General features: G+C 37.4%; 1 protein-coding gene across 5 annotated transcripts in view; it reads left to right on the forward strand.

The window, feature by feature from the left end:
- The window catches only part of FGD4 (FYVE, RhoGEF and PH domain containing 4), a 198,789-nt gene that overhangs the window by 120,236 nt on the left and 58,649 nt on the right, over window positions 1–19,904 (forward strand). For all 5 annotated transcript variants that reach the window (XM_087855765.1, XM_087855766.1, XM_087855768.1 and 2 more), the window contains one exon: window positions 18,111–18,263. In XM_087855765.1, coding sequence (XP_087711891.1) covers window positions 18,111–18,263 — 153 coding nt within the window. The remainder of the gene's footprint in view (window positions 1–18,110; window positions 18,264–19,904) is intronic.

The following is a 19,904-nucleotide window of genomic DNA, read 5'->3' on the forward strand; positions in this document are numbered from 1 at the left end:
CCTGTTAAATACCGAATTTCTTTAAGTGGTCGTTAAGTACTTAAATGTGCTTTTCAGAAAATTGTTAGGATTCATTGTCAAATTTTCAGAGTCATTGTCAAAACAGCAATTATGATTAATGTCAAATGGAGGAAAATTGAAAAAGGTTATGGAGTCCAGGACACATATTTACAATCATGGTAAAGGGTGAAGGATAATGATTAAATCATTTGGGATTAAAATTATCTGTAATAAATTCTCCATAGCAAATGTCAGACATCATTTTATCATTACTAATACTGTTATCTTTATTGAATAAAGATTGATATTTGTAACAGGCCATGTACTTATTAACTAATTATTGTATTAATTTGCAAGAGAGTTATCGTTTGGCCTGAACTGATCGAAAAGGGTTTATTGGGCATCCCTGGAAGGAGCAGAAGTGTCGGGCACTGAAGCACATGACAGGTGCTGAGAAAGTAAGCCAGTATGAGCAAGTGCTGGGCAGTAAATCAAAAGTTAGGCAATGGGTCAGCGCAAATACAGGCAAGGCAGGCAGAGAAGGAGGCAAGCGAGGACGGCCTGAGGAAGCTGGAGGGAGGAGAGAGACAAAGGATCTGGTTCCCTGATCTGCCACCCTGACATCCTATAGCACTGAGTATTCAAGGGGAGGGAGAAATGTTCCTCTGTCCAAGGTTCTTCTAGTCCGGACTAAGAATTAAATTTACATGAGACAGATTAATAGGGGAAAAAGCCACACTTTTATATGTGTGTACGAAGGCCCAGTAATAAAACTGAGACCTAAAGGAATGACCAAGGCAGGCAGGTTTTATGCTTCTTAGGCATAGAGACAATAGTGAGGAATTGACGGAACAAAGAAAACTTTAGAATTCCATACTCATTGAAGCTCCCAAACAGAAGTTGGACTGAGGTGGCAGATTAGTAAGAAGTCACCAGTGTTGTTTATGCAGCCTCTCAGCAATAAATTCCCTCTCTCTATAATAAAGGTAATCTCTACCTCCTGGTACAGGGAGAGGTACCTTCTGCACAGAGGATAGATCTTCTGCTTTCAAGAGGACAGAGGAGGATCTGAGTGTCCTTGCACAAGCTGTCTCTTAAGTGATTTTTATTTGAAATAATATGCCGAAGTTCTGGCACAGCTTATGCAGGGTGTTTAGATAAATCTAGGGCCCCGTTTAATGTACCTGGTTACACTTCACAGTAAGAAGAAGAAGCTAAGAAATGGGTGTTATAAATTGGAAACAATTGACCAGATAAAGCACAGCAGGCTGCAGGCCTCTTCTAACTCCGGTCAACTAGAACCACGCTTTGCAAGTGGGCAAAAAGAAACACATGTCATTGATTGTGGTTTCTGTTTACTTCCACCTTCCGCTCTAGTCAAGGCTGCAGACAGAATAATCTTTGTGCTTTAAATAGCCAGAGCTTTCTGTAATCTTGACCAACATTCTTGGTTGAATATAATCAAAAAGTGAACCTCCACCATTGCATGGTTTTAGGGGTGGAAGATCTACCTCTAGCTCCCTTCCCGATGCAGGGGGATGCTGGAGGAAGTTCAGGCTCTAAAGATATACCATGCCAAGGCACAGCAGAATTGCCCCAGCACCAGTACAGAAGTCATCATGGAATGTGTACTTTCAACACTTCTATGCAGGGATTCATGGGACCTAACAAATGAGGGGGAAACATTCAGATTCCTAGAGCCAACATTTAAATTGTAGTGATAAAATGGAGTCAGCAACATAACAGGCACTATGCCCAAGGGCCTCAGCTGTGATCTCCTCCTCAAACCTGGAATTTTGACAAGCTTAGTGTGGTTTGTTTCAGTTCATCTAACAGAATTCTAACTTTCAAGGGAGCAGACAATAGCATTCTTTAGAAATGTTATCTTTTTCATTCTTTATGCATTGCAAAAAAAATATTCAGTAAATAATTTTGGAGCCTATTTCAGGAACATAAAATAAATATTTCTATTTTGAAAACATTTTTGTGTTTTTAGAGGCTGTACATTTCTTTGATCTCATTGCATTCACGCAATGTTGAATTTGATTAAGAAAAATACAATAGTCAATGGTTGCCTTTTTACACATTTTATTTGTGCTCATTCAGCTATGGGACCTTGAAAAAATTGACCACAGTTACCTACCTTCAAGGCTTATTTTGAATTCATATTGCTTTTGAACTTTAAAGACCTCAAGCAATCTGCTTTCTCTAACAGTATGAAATTCTATAATTTTAGGTAGCATCATCTGATGAGGTCTGGAACATTAGCAGTCTGTATTGACTGTTAGTGACTCTAGTAAATGTAAATAAAATTACAGATTATGATGGATGGAAACATTTGAGTCAGTTGCTGGGATTTTTAGCTGCTGCTGTTTTTATCTAGACATCTGGATAGTTGCACAATTCCAGATGTTTAGAAATCTGTGGGGTTGTGAGAAAGATTACTCGGGTAAAAGGTTTTTCCTAGGTACGTAGAATTTGTGTAGAAATGACCTTGAATGTTTTAAAATTAGGTAAGAATGGAAATGTTTGAAATTTTATATAGAATTGGGCTCTCAAATAGTTATATATCTACTTACTGCTGAAATTTAGAAAACATCTCTCGTGAGATAGAAACTATAAGAAGGTAGGCGAATGAAGAGAAACTTGCCTAAGGTCTCTAGAGTTCATTTGTTCAAAACTTTTTATCGTTTTGTATGATGACTTCTGTACTGGTGCTGGGGCACTACTGTGTGGCAGGTGATGTTCCTGGGACACATCAGAACAAAGGTCACTGCCTTCTCAGAGCTTACATTCTAACCAGGGAACACAGACAATAAACAAAATAAATGTGGTATTGATTTACTTTTATTGAAGTATAATTGATATACAGCATATTAGTTTCAGGTGTACAGCATAACTCTATGTACATTTCAAAATAGTCACCACAGTAAGTCTAGTTACCATCCCTCACCAACATTACGATTTTTTTTCTTGTGATAAGAACTTTTAAGATTTTACTTTCTTACCTTTCAAGTTTGCAGTACATTATTGCCTGTAGTCACCATGCTGTACATGACAATCCCATGATTTATTTTAGAGCTGGAAGCTTGTACTTCTTGAATCTCTTCACCCCTTTAGTCCACCGTTCTACCCCTTTCCCTCTGGCAACCACCAGTCTGTTCTCTATGAATTTTGTTTGTTCAGTTGTTTTGTTTATTAGATTCCACAGATAAGTGAAATCATACAGTATTTGTCTTTGACTTATTTCACTTAGCGTAGTACCTTCAAGGTCCATCCATGTTGTCGCAAATGGCAAGATTTCATTTTTTTAAATGATGATTAGTATTCCGTTGTGTGTGTGTGTGTGTGTGTGTGTTTTCTTTATCCATTCATCCAATGATGAACACTTCGGTTGTTTCCATGTCTTGGCTATTTTAAATTATCCTGCAGTGAAATAGGGGTATATATATATTTTCAAACTAGTGTATTCATTTTCTTTGGGTGCTGGAATTGCTGGATCGTATAGTATTCTATTTTTAATTTTTTGAGTAACCTCCATACTGTTTTCCATAGGTGCTGCACAAATTTACAGTCCCATCAGTAGTGCACAAGGGTTCACTTTTCTCCACATCTTTGCCAACACTTGTTGTTTTATTGTCCTTTGAATACTAGCCAATATGACAGATGTGAGATGATATCTCATTGTGGTTTTGAGTTATAATGAGTGATGTTGAGCATCTTTTCATGTGTCTGTTGGCCATCTTTGTGTCTTGTTTGGAAAAATGTCTATGCAGATCTTTTGCCCATTTTTTAATTGCATTGGGGTTTTTTTGTTGAGTTATAGCAGTTTTTTGTATATTTTGATAATAACCTCTCATTGGATATATGATTTGCAAAAATCTTCTCCCATTCAGGTTGCTGTTTAAATTTTTATTGATGATTTTCTTCACTGTGCAGAAACCTTTAGTTTGACGTAGTCCTATTTGTTAATTTTTACTTTTGTTGCCATTGCCTTTGGTGTTAGATTCCCCCCCTCACCCCCTCAAAAAAAAGCTAGCCCAGAAAACCAAAAACAAGACCAATGTTAAGGAGCTTACCGCTTACGTTTTCTTTTAGGAGTTTTATGGTTTCAGGTCTTTAATCCATTCTGAGTTGATTTTAGTGTATGGTGTAAGAAAATGGTCCAGTTTCATTCTTTTGCATGTGTCTGTGCAGTTTTCCCAACACTATTTATTGAAGAGACTGTCCTTTCCTCATTGTATATTCTTGGTTCTTTAGTCACAGATTAATTGACAGTATTTACATGAGTTTATTTCTGGGCTTTCCATTCTGTTCCATTGATCTGTGGGTTTGTTTTTATGCCAATATCATGCTGTTATGATTCCTATAGCTTTGTAATATAGTTTGAAATCAGGGAATGGGATGCTTCCATCTTTGTTCCTCTTTTTTTTTTTTTTTTTTTTAAGATTTTATTTATTTGTTTGACAGAGACACAGCCAGTGAGAGAGGGAACACAAGCAGGGGGAGCGGGAGAGGAAGAAGCAGGCTCCCAGCAGAACAGCAAGCCTGATACGGGGCTCGATCCCAGGACCCTGGGATCACGCCCTGGGCTGAAGGCAGACACGTAACTACTGAGCCACCCAGGCACCCCTTGTTCCTCTTTTTTAAGATGGCTTTGACTCTTCAGGATCTCTTTTGGTTCCATACAAATTTTAGGATTGATTGTTCTTGTTCTGTGAGAAATACCATTGGAAATTTTGATAGGAATTGCATGGAATCTGTAGGTTATTTTGGGTAGATGGACATTTTAACTATTAATTTTTCAAATCTATGAACATAGAATAACTTTCCATTTATTTGCATCTTTTTCTATTTCTTTCATCAGTGCCTTATAGTTTTCAATGAACAAGTCTTTCAGCTCTTTGGTTAAGCTTATTACTGTTCTATTATTTTTGATGCAGTTGTAAATGAGATTGTTTTCTTAATCTCTCTCTCTGATAGTTTGGTGTTACTGTTTAAAAATGTAACAGATTTTTGTGTATTAACTTGTTTATTCTAACAGTTTTTTGGAAGCCTTCAGGGTTTTGTATGTATAAAATCGTATTGTTTCCAAATAGTGACAGTTTTACTTCTTCCTTTCCAATTTGGATGTCTCATTTCTTTTTCCTGCCTAATTGCTCTGGCTAGGACTTCCAAATACCATGCTGCATAAAACTGGCAAGAATGGGCATCTGTGTCTTGTACCTCATCTTAAAGAAAAGCTTTTCACTTTTCTCCACTGAATATGATATAGCTGTGGATTTGGTATAGATAGCCTTTATTATATTAAGACACATTACATCTATACGCACTTTGTTGACAGCTTTTATCATAAATGTTGAATTTTGTCAAATGGTTTTTCTTCATCTATTAAAATTATCATAGTGACTTTAATTTTGTTCATGTGCAATATCACATTGATTGGTTTGCAAATGTTGAACCATCCTTGCATCCCTGGATAGATCCCACTTGATCACTAGTGTATGATCCTTCTAATATATTGTTCAATTCAGTTTGCTGATATTTTTGTTGGGGATTTTTGCATCTCTATTCATCAGGGATATTGGCCCGTAATTTTATATGTGTGTTGTCATTGGTTTTGGTGTCAGGGTTGTGCTGGCCTCATAATGAGTTTGGGAACATTTCCTCTTTGGGTTTATTGTTTTTTAAAGAGTGTGGGAAGAGTAAGTATTAAGCGTTATTTGAATGTTTGATAGAATTCACTGCTGACAAGTCTTGTCCTGAACTTTTGTTTGTTGGGAGGTTTTTTTATTACTGATTTAATTTCCCTACTAGTGATTGGCCTATTCAGAATTTCTATTTCTTCATCATTCAGTCTTAGAAGATTGTATATTTTTTGGAATTTATTTGTTTCTTCTAGGTTGTACTATTTTGTTTAATTTTTTATATTATAAAAATTATAAATAATTATAAAAATATTTATATAATTGTTGATAGTAGTCTCTTATGATCCTTTGTACTTCTTTGGTATCAGTTATAACTTCTCTTTCGTTTCTGGTTTCATTTATTTGAGCCCTCTCTTTCTTAGTCTAGCTAAAGGTTTGTCAATTTTGTGTCTTATATACAGCTCTTTGTTTCATTGGTTTTTATTTATTTTGGTTTCTATTTCATTTCTTTTCACTCTGATCTTTATTATTCTCTTCCCTCTAACTTGGGAATTTATTTTTCTTTTTCTGGTTCCTTTAGGTGGAAAGTTAGATGGTTTATTTGAGATATTTCCTGTTTCTTGAGGTAGGCCTGTATCACTATAACCTCTCTTAGAACTGCTTATGCTGTATCCCATTGATTTGGGTATGTTATATTTCCATTTACATTTGTCTCATGCTATTTTTTAAATTTCTCCTTTGATTTCTTTGTTGACCTATTGGTTGTTTATTATCATGTTGCTTAATCTCCACATAGTTGTGATTTTTCCAGTTTTCCTCTTTTAATTGATTTCTTGTTTCATGCTGATATAGTTGGAAAAGCTGTTTGATCTGATTTCAGTGTTCTTAAATTTATTGAGACTTGTTTTGTGGCTTAACATGTGCTCTATCCTGGAGAATGTTTCATGTGCACTTGAGAAGAATGTGTATTCTGTTTTTGGATGAAATGTTCTGTATATATCTGTTAAGTCCGTCTGGTCTAATGTGCTTTATAAGGCTGATGTTTCCTTATTGATTTTCTGTCTGAATGATCTATTCATTGAGCTAAGTGGAGTGTTAAAGTCCCCTACTGCTATTGTTTTGCTGTCAATTTCTCCTTTTGTGTCTGCTAATATTTGTTTTATATATTTGGGTGCTCCTGTGTTGAGTGCAGGGATTGCAGGTATTATATCCTCTTGCTGGATTGACCCCTTTACTGTTATGTAACATCCATCTTTGTCTTTTTTACAGTCTTTGTTTTAAAGTCTGTTTTGTCTGCTGTAAGTATAGTTACCCAGCTTTCTTTTGGTTTACACTTACATGGAATAATTTTTTCCATTCCTTCACTTTTAGTCTGTTGTCCTTACATCTGAAGCGAATCTCTTGTAGGCAGCATGTAGGTGGTTCTTGTATTTTCAGTCCATTCAGGCATGGAACTTAATCCACTTACATTGAACCTAATTATTGATAGGTATTCACTTATAGCCGTTTTGTTCTTTGTTTTCTGGCTGCGTTATAGTTCCTCTCTTTCTTCTTTTCTTGCTTTCTTCCCTTTTGGTTTTATGACTTTCTATAGTATTATGCTTAGATTCCTTTTTCATTTTCTTTTGTGTATGCACTACGGGTTTTGGCTTTGTGGTTACCATGAGGCTGACATATAACAGCCTATATATATATATATATGTAAAATAGTCTGTTGTAAGTCAATAGGAAGTTAGGTTTGTGAATGCGTTCTAAAACTTCACATTTTTACTCCCCACCCTCCATGGTTACATTTTTAATGTCCTGTTTTACATCTTTTTATTTTGTGTATCCCTTAACTAATTATTTTTTTAAGATTGATTTATTTTAGAAAGAGAGAGAACACAAGTGGGAGGGGCAGGGAGAGGGAGAAGGAACCTCAAGCAAACTCCACGAGTGTGGAGCTGGTCACGGGGCTCAGTCTCACAACCCTGAGATCACGACCTGCCCCCAAACCAAGAGTCAGATGCTCAATCCACTGTGCCACCCAGGCACCCCTCCCTTAACTGATTATTATAGTTATTGTTATTTTTACTACTTTTGCCTTTAAAATTTTTGTACTAGCATTATAAGTGATTAATCCATTACCATTACCATATATTTACCTATACCAGTGAGGTGTTTACTCCATTTTTTTCTTACTAATTAGTGTACTTTCTTTTCAGCTTAAAGAAGTCCCTTTAACATTTTTCGTAGGGCCAGTTTAGTGGTGGTGAACTCTGTTGGCTTTTGTTTGTCTGAAAAGCTCTTTATCTCTCCTTCAAACCTGAGTGATAACCTTGCTGAATAGTGTTTTGAATATACCATACCACTCACTTCTGGCCTGTAAAATATCTGCTGATAAATCTGCTAAAAATCTTATGGGTATTCCCTTATACATAACAAGTTAACTTTTCTTTTACTGTTTTTAAGGTTCTTTAACTTTGGACATTTTAATTATACTGTGTCTTGGTGTGGGTCTCTTCGGGCTCATTTTTGGGGAATTCTTTGCGCTTTCTAGATCTGGGTGTCTGTTTTCTTCCCCAGGGAAGGGAAGTTTTCAGCCATTATTTCTTTAAATGAGTTTTCTGACCCTTTCTCTTTCCTCTATAATTCCTATAATGAGAATGTGAATCTCTTGTCCCATAAGTTCCTTAAGCTATCTTCACTTTTTAAAGTTATTTTCTTTTTGCTGCTCTGTTGGGGTGACTTTCACTCCTCTGTCTTCCAGATCACTGATGCTTTCTTTTGTTTCATCTACTTTGCTGTTGAACCTCTCTACTGTATTTTTCAGTTTAGTTATTGTATTCTGCAGCACTGTGACATCTGTTTGCTACTCAGATTTTTAACTCTTTTTTGAAGTTCTAGTGTGTTTATTCATTCTTCTTCTGAGTTCAGTGAGCATCTTCATGGCCATTACTTGAACTCTGTATCAGATAAATCTCTTATCTCTGTTTTATTAAGTGCTTTTCAGGGGAGGGGTGTCTCTTGTTCTTTCATTTGGAACATATTCCTCTGTCTTCCTATTTTGCTTGACCTTCTTTTCATTTCTGTGTGTGCTAGGTGAGACAGCTTTCTCTCTCAGTCTTGGATGAGTGACCTTCTGTAGATGATGAAACTTATTGCTAACCTTGCCTTTTGTTATCTCTCGAACCTTTGTGATTGTTTAAGCAATGTGATTTATTCTTGATTGGCCCCACTTGTTGAGGGAGTGGCTAGCCCTTTGAGTCTTCCAGAAGGTGGGATCTCAGTCAGCCCCTAGCTTTAGGCAAATTGGAAGCTTAACTCTCAGGCAGGAGATTTTAAAATACACAAATATGTACAGTCTTGTGGGACCACAATTGTAAAGCCTGCTGGCCTCCAGATCAGGCAATGTGCAAGTGTCCCCTTGGTGACAGTTGGAAAGACTAGGGCTCCAGAATAGTGTATAAGCTCATTTCTGGGAGGTAAGCTGTGGCAAGGCCAAGGGAGGGCACAAAGGTAGTGTCCCCTGGCCTACGTTCCCTGAGAGCATGTCTGTGTGGCCTTTAAATATGTAATAATCCTAAAGTGTGTCCTTCTATCTGAAGTTCTAGGACAAGTAAATAGTCCTTTTTCACATGAGAGTGGAGTTGTGTTTTAGTCTGCTGTCTCTACAGTGTCCTGGGGGTGGTAATCCATCAAGAACTGTCAGTCCAATGTTTCAAACCTGCTGGGACCAGAAACACAATCTTCCCTGGCACCAGATCCAGGTGCTCAAAGGACATCCCTGTGAAGGGTGTACCTACCTGCACTAGCAGGTTAGAGGGGAGTGCAGAAATGGCACCCACCAGTGCCTCTCTCCCTAGAGAGAGTCCTAGGATTAGCAAATGGATCTCATTCACGTGTTGTCTAGGTGCTTTTCAAACTGCTGCCCTTGTGCTACGTCCCAGGGTGAATGAGTCTGCAGTCAAATGCTTTATGAGTGGAATCTCTGTTTCCTACAGCCCTATATTCTTCTGAATGTAAGCCCTGTTGGTTTTCAAAGCCAGCTATTTTGAGGGCTCCTCATCTCTCTGGTTAGGTTCCCAGGGTCAAGGTGCCTCACGGGAAGCACATCACCTTGCTCCACAAGGAAAAACTCCGTATTTGTGACATCCTTCCCAGTTGTGGATTGCCACGGCAAGGGTAAGGTTTTTAGTGAGACACTCTCTGTCTCTCCTACCCATATTGATGTGGCCCTATAGTTGCTTGCTATAGAGGATCTGTTCAGTTAGTTTTCAGGTCTTTTTCCGGGGATTTATTTCATCGGTAACTATAAATTTGTTGTTCATGGGAGGTGAGTTCAGGGTCTTCCTATGCTGCCATCCTAAACTGCCTTCCTCAATAATGTAGTTTTTAGAAGGTAATAAGTGCTATGGAAAAAAATAAACTATACAGCTAATCAGAGTAGTAGTTATATTGAGATGGTCAGTATAGTCCATATTGACAAGATAAAATTTGAACTAAGATGTGAAGAAGATGAAGCAATTAGCCAGCAATTATCTGGGGGAAGAGCATTCCAGCAGAGAATGCTAGACCAAAGGTGTACTTGGCCCGTTTGAGGAACAGCAAGGAACCAGTATGACTGTCATACAGTGAACAAGGGGGCAATACTAGCAATGAGGTCAGTGGTAAGAGGACAAAGATCAGATCACGGAGAGCCTGTCAGCCCTTTTAAGGAAGTGAATTTTTATTCTGAGTGAAATATAGAGCGATTGGAAAATTTTTAGCACAGGAGTGATGTGATCTGATTTGGTTTTTAAAAGGGATATTTCTCTGGTCCTGTTTGAAAATATGGATTGTACTTGGCAGGGGGGAGGGGTAGGAGCAGGGGGACCAGGCTGGAGTGCCTTGCTCTAATCCAGTTAAAGTTTATGGTCATTTAGGCCAGAATAATAGCAATGGAGTGTTGGTGTAGATGGTGGAATTGGCAGAATTTCTTGATGGATAGGATGTGGAGTGTGTGAGAAAAAGAGGACTTGAGGTTGCTTCCAAGCTTTTTAGCCTAAGCATAGGTGAAGCTGCCATTAGCTGAGATGGAGAAGACTATAAAGACAGTGGTTTGGGGTGAGTGTTGAGAGACAAAGGTGTCAGATTTGGGTATATTGAGGGTGAGGTAGCTCTTAGACATACTAGAGGAGAGGCTAAGTAGGCAACTTGAATGTATTAATATTTCTTAACTTTTTCTTCATTAAGCAAGTGATATGCTTTTAATTTTTTACTTTATCTTTTTTAAATGAATTTATTCTTTTTTTTTAAGATTTTATTTATTTATTTGTCAGAGAGGAAGAGAACACAAGCAGGGGGAGCAGCAGACAGAGAGAGAAGCAGGCTCCCTGCTGAGCAAGGAGCCCAATGCAGGACTCCATCCCAGGACCCTGGGTTCATGACCTGAGCCAAAGTCAAACACTTAACCAACTGAGCCACCCAGGTGTTCTTATTTATTTATTTTAAAGTGCGGGACTTGAACTCATGACCCAAAGATCAAGACCTGAGCTGAGATTAAGAGTCCAATGCTCAACCAACTGAGCCACTGGCTAGGTGCCTTTTTATTTATTTATTTATTTGCAGGAATTTTTTAAATTATAAAATTAATTTTCAATAGATACAGTTTTATTCCGTAGTTTTTTTAATACTTTAATTGTATCTTTTTATAAGTTTTTATAGACTACCAATTTTGAAAAAATTATTGCAAATATATTTACATCTAAAATACCATCAAATCCATTTTATGTTAGGAAATGTTTTTCCAAATTTTTTAATTTAAATTCAACTAATTAACATATAGTGTATTATGAGTATCAGAGGTAGAGTTCAGTGATTCATCAGTCTTAAATAATACCCAGTGCTCATTACATCCCATGCCCTCCTTAATGTTCATCACTCAGTTTACCCCATCCCCCACCCCCTCCCCCTCCAGCAGCCCTCAGTTTGTTTCCTGTGATTACGAGTTTCTTGGGGTACCTGGGTGGCTCAGTCAGTTAGGCATCTGCCTTCAGCTCAGGTCATGATCCCAGGGTTCTGGAATCAACGGGGAGAATGCTTCTTCCTTTCCTGCTTCCCCTGCTTATGTGCATGCATATTCTCTCTCTCTGTCTCTGTCAAATAAATAAAATCTTAAAAAAAAAAAGTTTCTTATGATTTGTCTCCCTCTCTGATTTAATCTTGTTTAATTTTTCCCTCCCTTCCCCATGCTCCTCTGTTTTGTTTCTTAAATTCCACATACGAATGAGATCATACGATAATTGTCTTTCTCTGATTAACTTATGTCACTTAGCATAATATCCTCTAGTTTCATCCATGTCATTCAAATGGCAAGATTTCATTTTTTTGATAGCTGAGTAATATTCCAGTGCGTGTGTGTGTGTGTGTGTGTGTGTGTGTGTGTGTGTGCATACCACACCTTCTTTATCCATTCATCTGTTGATGGACAGTCCAGGCTCTTGCCACAGTTTGGCTATTGTGGACATTGCTGCCATAAACATTGGGGTGCAGGTGCCCCTTTGGATTACTACATTTGTATCTTTGGGGTAAATACCCAGTAGTGCAATTGCTGGGTCATAGGGGTAGCTCTATTTTCAACTTTTTGAGGGACCTCCATACTGTTTTCGAGAGTGGCTACACCAGCTTGCATTCCCACCAACAATGTAAGAGGGTTCCTAGGTGACCTTTAAATTAAAAGCTTTTCATTTTATTTTTAAAAATACATAAAATTTGCCATTTTAACCATTATAAGTGTATAGTTCATTGGCATTAAGTACATTGGCGTTGTTGTGATACCATGACCACCATCCATCCATAGAACCCTTCGTCTTGTAAAACTGAAACGCCGTACTCATTAAACAGTAACTTTCCATTCTCCTATCTCCTCAGCTCCTGGCAACCACCATGCTACTTTCTGTCTGATTTTGACTACTCTATGTAGCTGGTATAACTGGAATCAAACGGTATTTGTGTTTTTTAACTGGTTTATTTCACTTAGCATAATGGCCTCATGTTCATCCATGTTGTAGCTTGTATCAGTATTTCTTTCCCTTCTAAGGTTGAAAAATATTCTGGGGGCGCCTGGGTGGCACAGCAGTTAAGCGTCTGCCTTCGGCTCAGGGCGTGATTCCGGCATTACGGAATCGAGCCCCACATCAGGCTCCTCCGTTATGAGCCTGCTTCTTCCTCTCCCACTCCCCCTGCTTGTGTTCCCTCTCTCGCTGGCTGTCTCTATCTCTGTCAAATAAATAAATAAAATCTTTAAAAAAGAAAAATATTCTGTTGCGTATATATGCCACATTTTGTTTATCTCTTCATCTGTTAATGGATAGTTGGGTTGCTTCCATGTTTTAGCTATTGTGAATAATGCTGTCTACATAGGTATGCACACATAAAGGATATATTTTTTTAAACTTTAATACACATACAACTTTCATAGATTTTCTCTTTTACATAACTAATTTCTAAGCACATTTTCATTATAAAAGATTTAAATGATATAGATATATAGACAGCAAAACATGAAAGTTCCCGTTCATCCTCTCCTCCTACTCCCAGTTCCCCCAGTTGAGTTAGCCCTGTTACTGACAGATCCCTTTCTAAAGCATTTATGCACATTTGTATGCATCTTCCTTTTTTAAAGGGGATCCTACTGCACATATTTTTCTATAGTTTTTTGCTTTTAATAATGTTTTGGAGATCTTCCCAATCTTATTTTTGTTTTTCTGTTTTTAACAGTGGTTCATATATTCCATAAAGTTGCATTGACTATTCATATACTTTTGTATATGTACATTAACTTTTACACACACAGGATTCTTTCTGTACATTCTTAGAAGTAGAATTCCTAGGTCCAAGAAAATTTCTTGCAGGATTAATCATATTTTCTTTTCTAAGATCCTTTATGGTTTGCTTATTTTTCTGGAGAAGTTATTATGGAGCTCTAGAAGTTTGGAAAAACAAATAGTATTCTAAAATAAATTTCCTGGCTATGGATTTGTTCCCCTATGCAAAGGAGTGGTAAACCATGAGTTTTATAACCTTAATGGGTTTATTAAAAAAAAACAACAACAAAACAAAACTAGTTGATCTCTTAATCTAGACATTTTGATTAACACATGGGAGATATGGTCCTTATTTATATTTATAGGACAAATGGGGAGTTTTTGAAGGGATGATAAAAAAGCATTGTTGAAAAATATCTTTTAATATTTTTAGTGGAGAAACCTGGCAGATGCCGCCTTACCCAGGGACCAAAGTTAATATCATATGTGATAATCACATTGATAACACCCAGTGATCCACTACAGTGAGATGGGCACATTGTCTTTATGATGTCCTGCCCTCAAACCCATAAACCCAATTTAATCATGAAACAACATTAGAGAAACTCTATTTGAGGGACAGTCTACAAAATACCTGACCATGACTCTTCACAAATGCCAACATCATAGAAAACAAGCAAAGACTGAGTGACTCTCTCAGGTTGGGGTGCAGTAAGGAGACAATGAGAACTAAATGCAATGTGATATTTTAGATTGGATGCTGTAACAGAAAAGAGGTGTTAGTGGAAAAATTGATGAAACCTGAACTAAATCTGTGGTTTAGTATTGTATCAATATTAAATTCTTAGTTTTGATAAATATACCATCATTATATAAGATGCTAATTTTAGGAACCTGGGTGCAGCTCCCTGTAAATCTAAATATATTTCAAAGTGAGTTTTAGCGAGGGGTGCGGATCACACCTGAGCAGCTCAGTTGGTTTAGCGTCTGACGCTTGGTTTCCACTCAGGTCATGATCTCATGGGTTGTGAGATTGAGCCCTGCGTCAGGCTCTGCGCTCAGCAGGGAGTCTGCTTAAAGATTCTCTCCCTCTGCCCCTCCCCCAATGCATGCTTGCTCGCTCTCTCAAATAAAAAATCTTTTTTAAAAAAGTAAGTTGTGTGTTTGTGTTTTTTTTAAGGTATCTCTTTATTCTGGACAATGTACTCCTAAAAAGTTTGTCTTCTCTAGAACATTACTTCTTACCTCTTAAATCCAAGAGAGCCACTTGTCCCAAGGAGGGAAGTCCATTGAGCTTTTACAGACTAGAGACTTGGTGCAGTTGGAAGAGATGTCATGAATGGTTGAGGCAGTATAGACATGGCCATAGCAAGGCCAGAAAGATGGGATCTGGGGAATGAATAATATGGCAAGAGAGCAGGCCTGAAGAATCAGAGAACCAAGTGGATTTTCCTTTGGAATGGATAGCCAGAGAGTATGAAAGAGCTTTTTGAGAATGATTTGGCAAAATATAATAGCAACGCAAAGTTTTGCAAATAGGAGACAAAGTCACCCTGATCAGTAAGAGGGATTATCCACCACTCACAAGTGATACAAATGAAGACAGATAAATGAAAGGGAAGCCGAAGTGGCAGCCTCTCCAGTTGCAGTCAAAGATGAGGCTGGATTGATTAATTGAAAATATCTGAGGCCTTTTGCAGTTAGCATATATCTAGACATTCCTTACAGGAGATGTGACCCAGCAAGCATACATGAGTAACCTAAAGGCAGAGGATTACAAAATGGGTAGGACCAGTGGCTGAAAAGATCATCGGTCCTCAGGAAGAGACATTATTTAAATAGGACCCAGTCCCTCACACTAACATAATGTAACTGTACTTGTACCTGTGTCTAAGATTAACTGTTTAGTCACTCTTCTTGGTAAGTTGGAATCGAAAAGCTAATATTAAATTTCTTGAATGGGTGGACCATCTGGTTACAGTTTTGGTTTCAGTTCCCTGTTATGCAATTGGCACCCAAATAAGAACTGTCTCCAAATGTAAGTAGGCTGAGTCAGTCATAAACACTCAAAAAAAAAAAAAAAAAGTTACTTCGTTTTGCTATTCCAAGATCTTAGAAGATGAAGTATTTAACGAAATGGTCCTTTTTTTTTTTTTATGGCACATTTCTTTACCATGATGTGTTCGATCCAGAACAGTGGTCAGCAAACTTTTCCTGTAAAGGGCCAGATCGTACATATTTTTGGCTTTGGGGCGCCTGGTTGGCTCAGTTGGTTAAGCATCTGCCTTCAGCTCAGGTTGGGATCCCAGAGTCCAGGGATGGAGTCCCGCATCCGGCTCCCCACTCAGCAGGTAGTCTGCTGCTTCCTCTGCCCCTCTGCTCCTCTGCTCATGCAGGTGCGTGCACTCTCTCTCTCTCTCTCTCTCCCTCTCTCTCAAATAAATAAAATCTTTAAAAAATATATTTTTGGCTTTGCAGCCACAAATGGTCTCTGTTGCCTATTTGTCATTGCTTTTTTTTTTCCTTAACCCTTTAAAGATGTGTTTTCGGTGTCTTTCACCATATTTTCATACTTTGTGATAGTGGCTAAAGTTTGCAGGCTGGTATTAAACAATGATCTAAAATCAGGTTTCTGGTTGTAGATTCATTGCCACTGACCAAAAAAAAAAAAAAAATCGTAAACGTGACTTTAATCCATTTATAAGAAATGGGTATGTAGTGGAAACCTTACTGCAGGCATTTTGGCACATTCACGGGAGATACTCTCTAATATGATTCCTGCAGAAAACCCATCATACCCTGAGAGTTTGCTATCCAGAAATAAATGGGCCTCGTTTCTAATTTCAAGTTATTTATTCAAGATATCTTTCGTTTCTAAATAGGTTAATTATTAAAGTAGTTTCATCTTTTAATATGTAATGTGATCTATTTTTCAAAGATTCCGTATAATGTTTCCTCATTTAACCCATTAGCTGCCTCCTTTTTATAGTTTTGTTGCTATAAATCACATTCTTGCTTTCAGTGCCTCGTTTTACAACCATGTTATAGTTTCTGCCTCTGATTTGGAGCTAAGCTCTGGCTTTTCACTGTTTCTGTCTCAAGGCCCTACTTCCAGACCCCAGCTGGTGGCCTTTAGGACCAGGAAGCCATCCTTGGGATCACTGTGGAACAGACATCCTAATGCTCCTAAAAGGCTAGTAGTTGGATATCATGCTACAGATTTTAGAGTTCTACTTTGCCTACTTCACATGGTTTATCTAAAAAGGTAGATAGGATCACACATTTAAAGATTTGAGCTTTTATTTCTTCTGTTTGCATTTGTCGCAGTATACTGTCAAGTAATCTGTAAATCTTGCACTCAAACCCTTTGTTCCATTTGGCTAAACAGTGCTTAGTCCAGCTGGCAGCCTATTTTAGCAGAAGGGTATCTGATGAAAACCCATTTACTGTTGTAGCACTGGATTTCTCACACTTGTTGCCAATACTTGGAATGGTTAATATCTTCTAAAATTTGTTTTACCAAGGTAAATTTCAAGGAGAACACAGAAAATAAAGCAGCATGTGCAGTTTTTAATTAATACTGTTTAATCAAAATAAAGGAATTTTTTTACTCAGTAAAAAGTTGATTGGGTTTTATTAACATTTCTTGTTTTGAATAATTAAGGCTTTTTATCTCTTATAGTTCTCTCTCTAGATATTTGGATTCTGTAAAAATAAAACTGTTTTTTAAACAGTGAAAATTTCTTAAATGGAATACTTTTATTTAGTCATGATAATATTCCTGGTAGAAATTTTATTTTCTCCTAAGCAAGGTCCAGTCTATTGTTAACCAGAAGTTAACAATCGGGTCTACTAGAAGAAAGGGAAATTTAATATGAGTAGTATAAAGAGAAAAGAGTGGCATATGATTTCTTAAAAAGTCTCAGAAAGTCAACAATTAACTTCTTATATCAGGAATTGAACAAAAAATTTATCTATTTTCCTACATCTATGTCTTAACAATGTATTTTAGTCTCAGTATTTTAGAGTTTTGAGCTATAGATATGACGGTATAATTTGTATAATCCTTTTTAAAAAATTGGGGTATTAGCTTATATATGTAGATCTGGAGTCTGAGTAAACTAGTGAGTGAGAGGGGCATGTGTTCGTTTCTCACTGAACGATTCTTCTAGAGTCTTTAGGTCTCTGTCATGTCGGTGCTTTCCTGCTTTGTTCTTCAGAGTCACTCAATGACTGGTGACTGTCTGGCTGCTGAAAGGAACACTTGCAACAGATGAATGCTGGGGCCCTCCTGTCCCCTCCTTCCCCTGTAGCAGCTGCATTCTGCCCTTTCTGTGGCCCTGCAAGGAAAGGAGGGAGAGAGGGGCGGGGGTGTGCCTATGTGCGTGTGTGTGTGTGTGTGTGTGTGTGCGCGCGTGTGTGTGTGCGTACACACACGTGTGAGTGTGTGCAGCGATCTCTTGTCAGTATGCATTACAGGGTTTCTCAAGCACATGGAATGAGATCTTTCCCAAGAAATTCTGTCAAGGCCACCACACACGGGAAATGTATTGCTATGCTTAGTCTTGTATCTGTGATTGTTTTTGTTTAATGGGGTAAGAAGAAATTTAATTCATGGAACATAGCTGTGCTCCACCTCTCTATTTACCTGTCCTTTCTTTTTGAACTCTTCCAGGCAGCAGTACCTGCCCAAAGATCAATATAGTTCCACCTTGTTTGAAGAGAAGCACAACCCCACAGGTTGATCAGAATGTATGTAATGAAGAGGCTCAGGGAATAAATGGAAAAACGCCAGCGAAACACTCAGCTGCAAGTCCAAAGCCACAAGGTATGCTTTGTTTTTGGTTTTTTTTAATTTTATCTGGTTGGGTGTTTTGTTATTGATGAAGGCTACCCAGAAGAATGATAATGACTAAAAAAGAGTTTTAAGCTTTAAATGGGAAATATTGGGTGCATTTATTTTTTTCAGGGAAAAAAATCAGTCTCAGGCAGAGTTGGGTATTTGTTCTGCTAAAACACCTTACACATTTTTCTAATATAGTTCTTTTCTCATTACTGAAGTTTACGTGTCCCCTTAAGGGGACTGTGGTCACTTCATGCATTATGCTTGACCTAGTACATGGCCTGACTTACTATTTGCATAATAAATGTGTGACAAATGAATGACTACTGTCAGAAAGTCAGTATGACTTACTAGATGTCAGAGGATCTGTGAAACAGATAATTGTAAAACTGTGCTTAATATACTTAGTAAGAATGTGATTTATACTATTCAGGAACTGGGGCTTGAAAAGGCTTCTTAGTAAAGTCATCCACAGATATTAAAATAAATGGCCCCTCCATTCAAGAATTGAGCAGTCAACAAGGGGGAAAACAATTATAATGGTGGAAGTCTTTGAATGTTTTGTTCAGGGACCATTTCCTTTTAGCAATAAATTTCTAGTGAACTGGTTATTAGCTTTGGGGAGCACAAAACTGCAATTTTGATGACAGAGAGTAAGACCTTTGGAAACGTTAACACAAAGCTGAGCCCTACTGTGATTTAGTGTGTAGTTTCTTCCTAATAGATTTTTATTTGTACCAAATGCTGAACATTCAGCCAAGAAACAATACTGGGCATTTTCAGAATTACTAATACTTTGGAAAAAATAAATTTCTATTTGGTTTATATTGTATTTACTTTGGTCTCTTTCTTGTTCTTTGAAAGAAAAGTTAAAGAGAACACATCATAAAAGAACGAGTGTTACTCTTTAAAGTTCTTATGTTTTTAGGATTTCTGAAAGAGTCTTAAAGGCGCTTAAATAGAAAGGGGCTTAAAATAGAATCTGCCCGATTGTGGGACATTTTTCTTTTTGTTCTCACTACTAGCTATATTTGTGGTGCTATGGAGTAAGGCTATCAAGTGAGGTCAGATAATTGGTGATTCAAATGAATGACTCATTCATGAGTTTATAACCTTTTCTTTTGACCATATTCCTCCCTATATAATTGATATGAATATGAGCATAGAAATTTTTTTGATCGTGATTTAAGCTGTTCTATTTGCAAAATACAAAATTCTGTCTTGCTTATTAGACCTGAGATGACAAAGAGCAAATGAAGTAAGAATATAAAAAATGAATGCAGTTCAGTTTTATGTAATCGCCTAGATCACAAACAGGAATTTCAGTATTTATAAAGCCTTTTTTGGGAAGATGCATTACTTCATTGTTTTTCATAGTTCATTGAGATAAATTACACCAGTCCTTCCTGAGCTGCTGTGTGCCAAAATAATCATATTCTTCAGGGAGATAGCACGTGATCTTGCTTTGTGTTTGGAATTATATTAAAGTCCATATATTGATATTTAAATACATATATACTTCCTGTTCTGAATATGGATTAATTTATATAAGTTTACATAACTATAGGGGCTATTTCCAGGTATAAAATAAATGATTTAGAGAACATCGTACTTTTTAAAAGTACT

Source organism: Ursus americanus, chromosome 25 (assembly GCF_024610735.1).
Source record: "Ursus americanus isolate L20-20 chromosome 25, mUrsAme1.1.p, whole genome shotgun sequence".
Lineage (NCBI taxonomy): Eukaryota > Metazoa > Chordata > Mammalia > Carnivora > Ursidae > Ursus > Ursus americanus.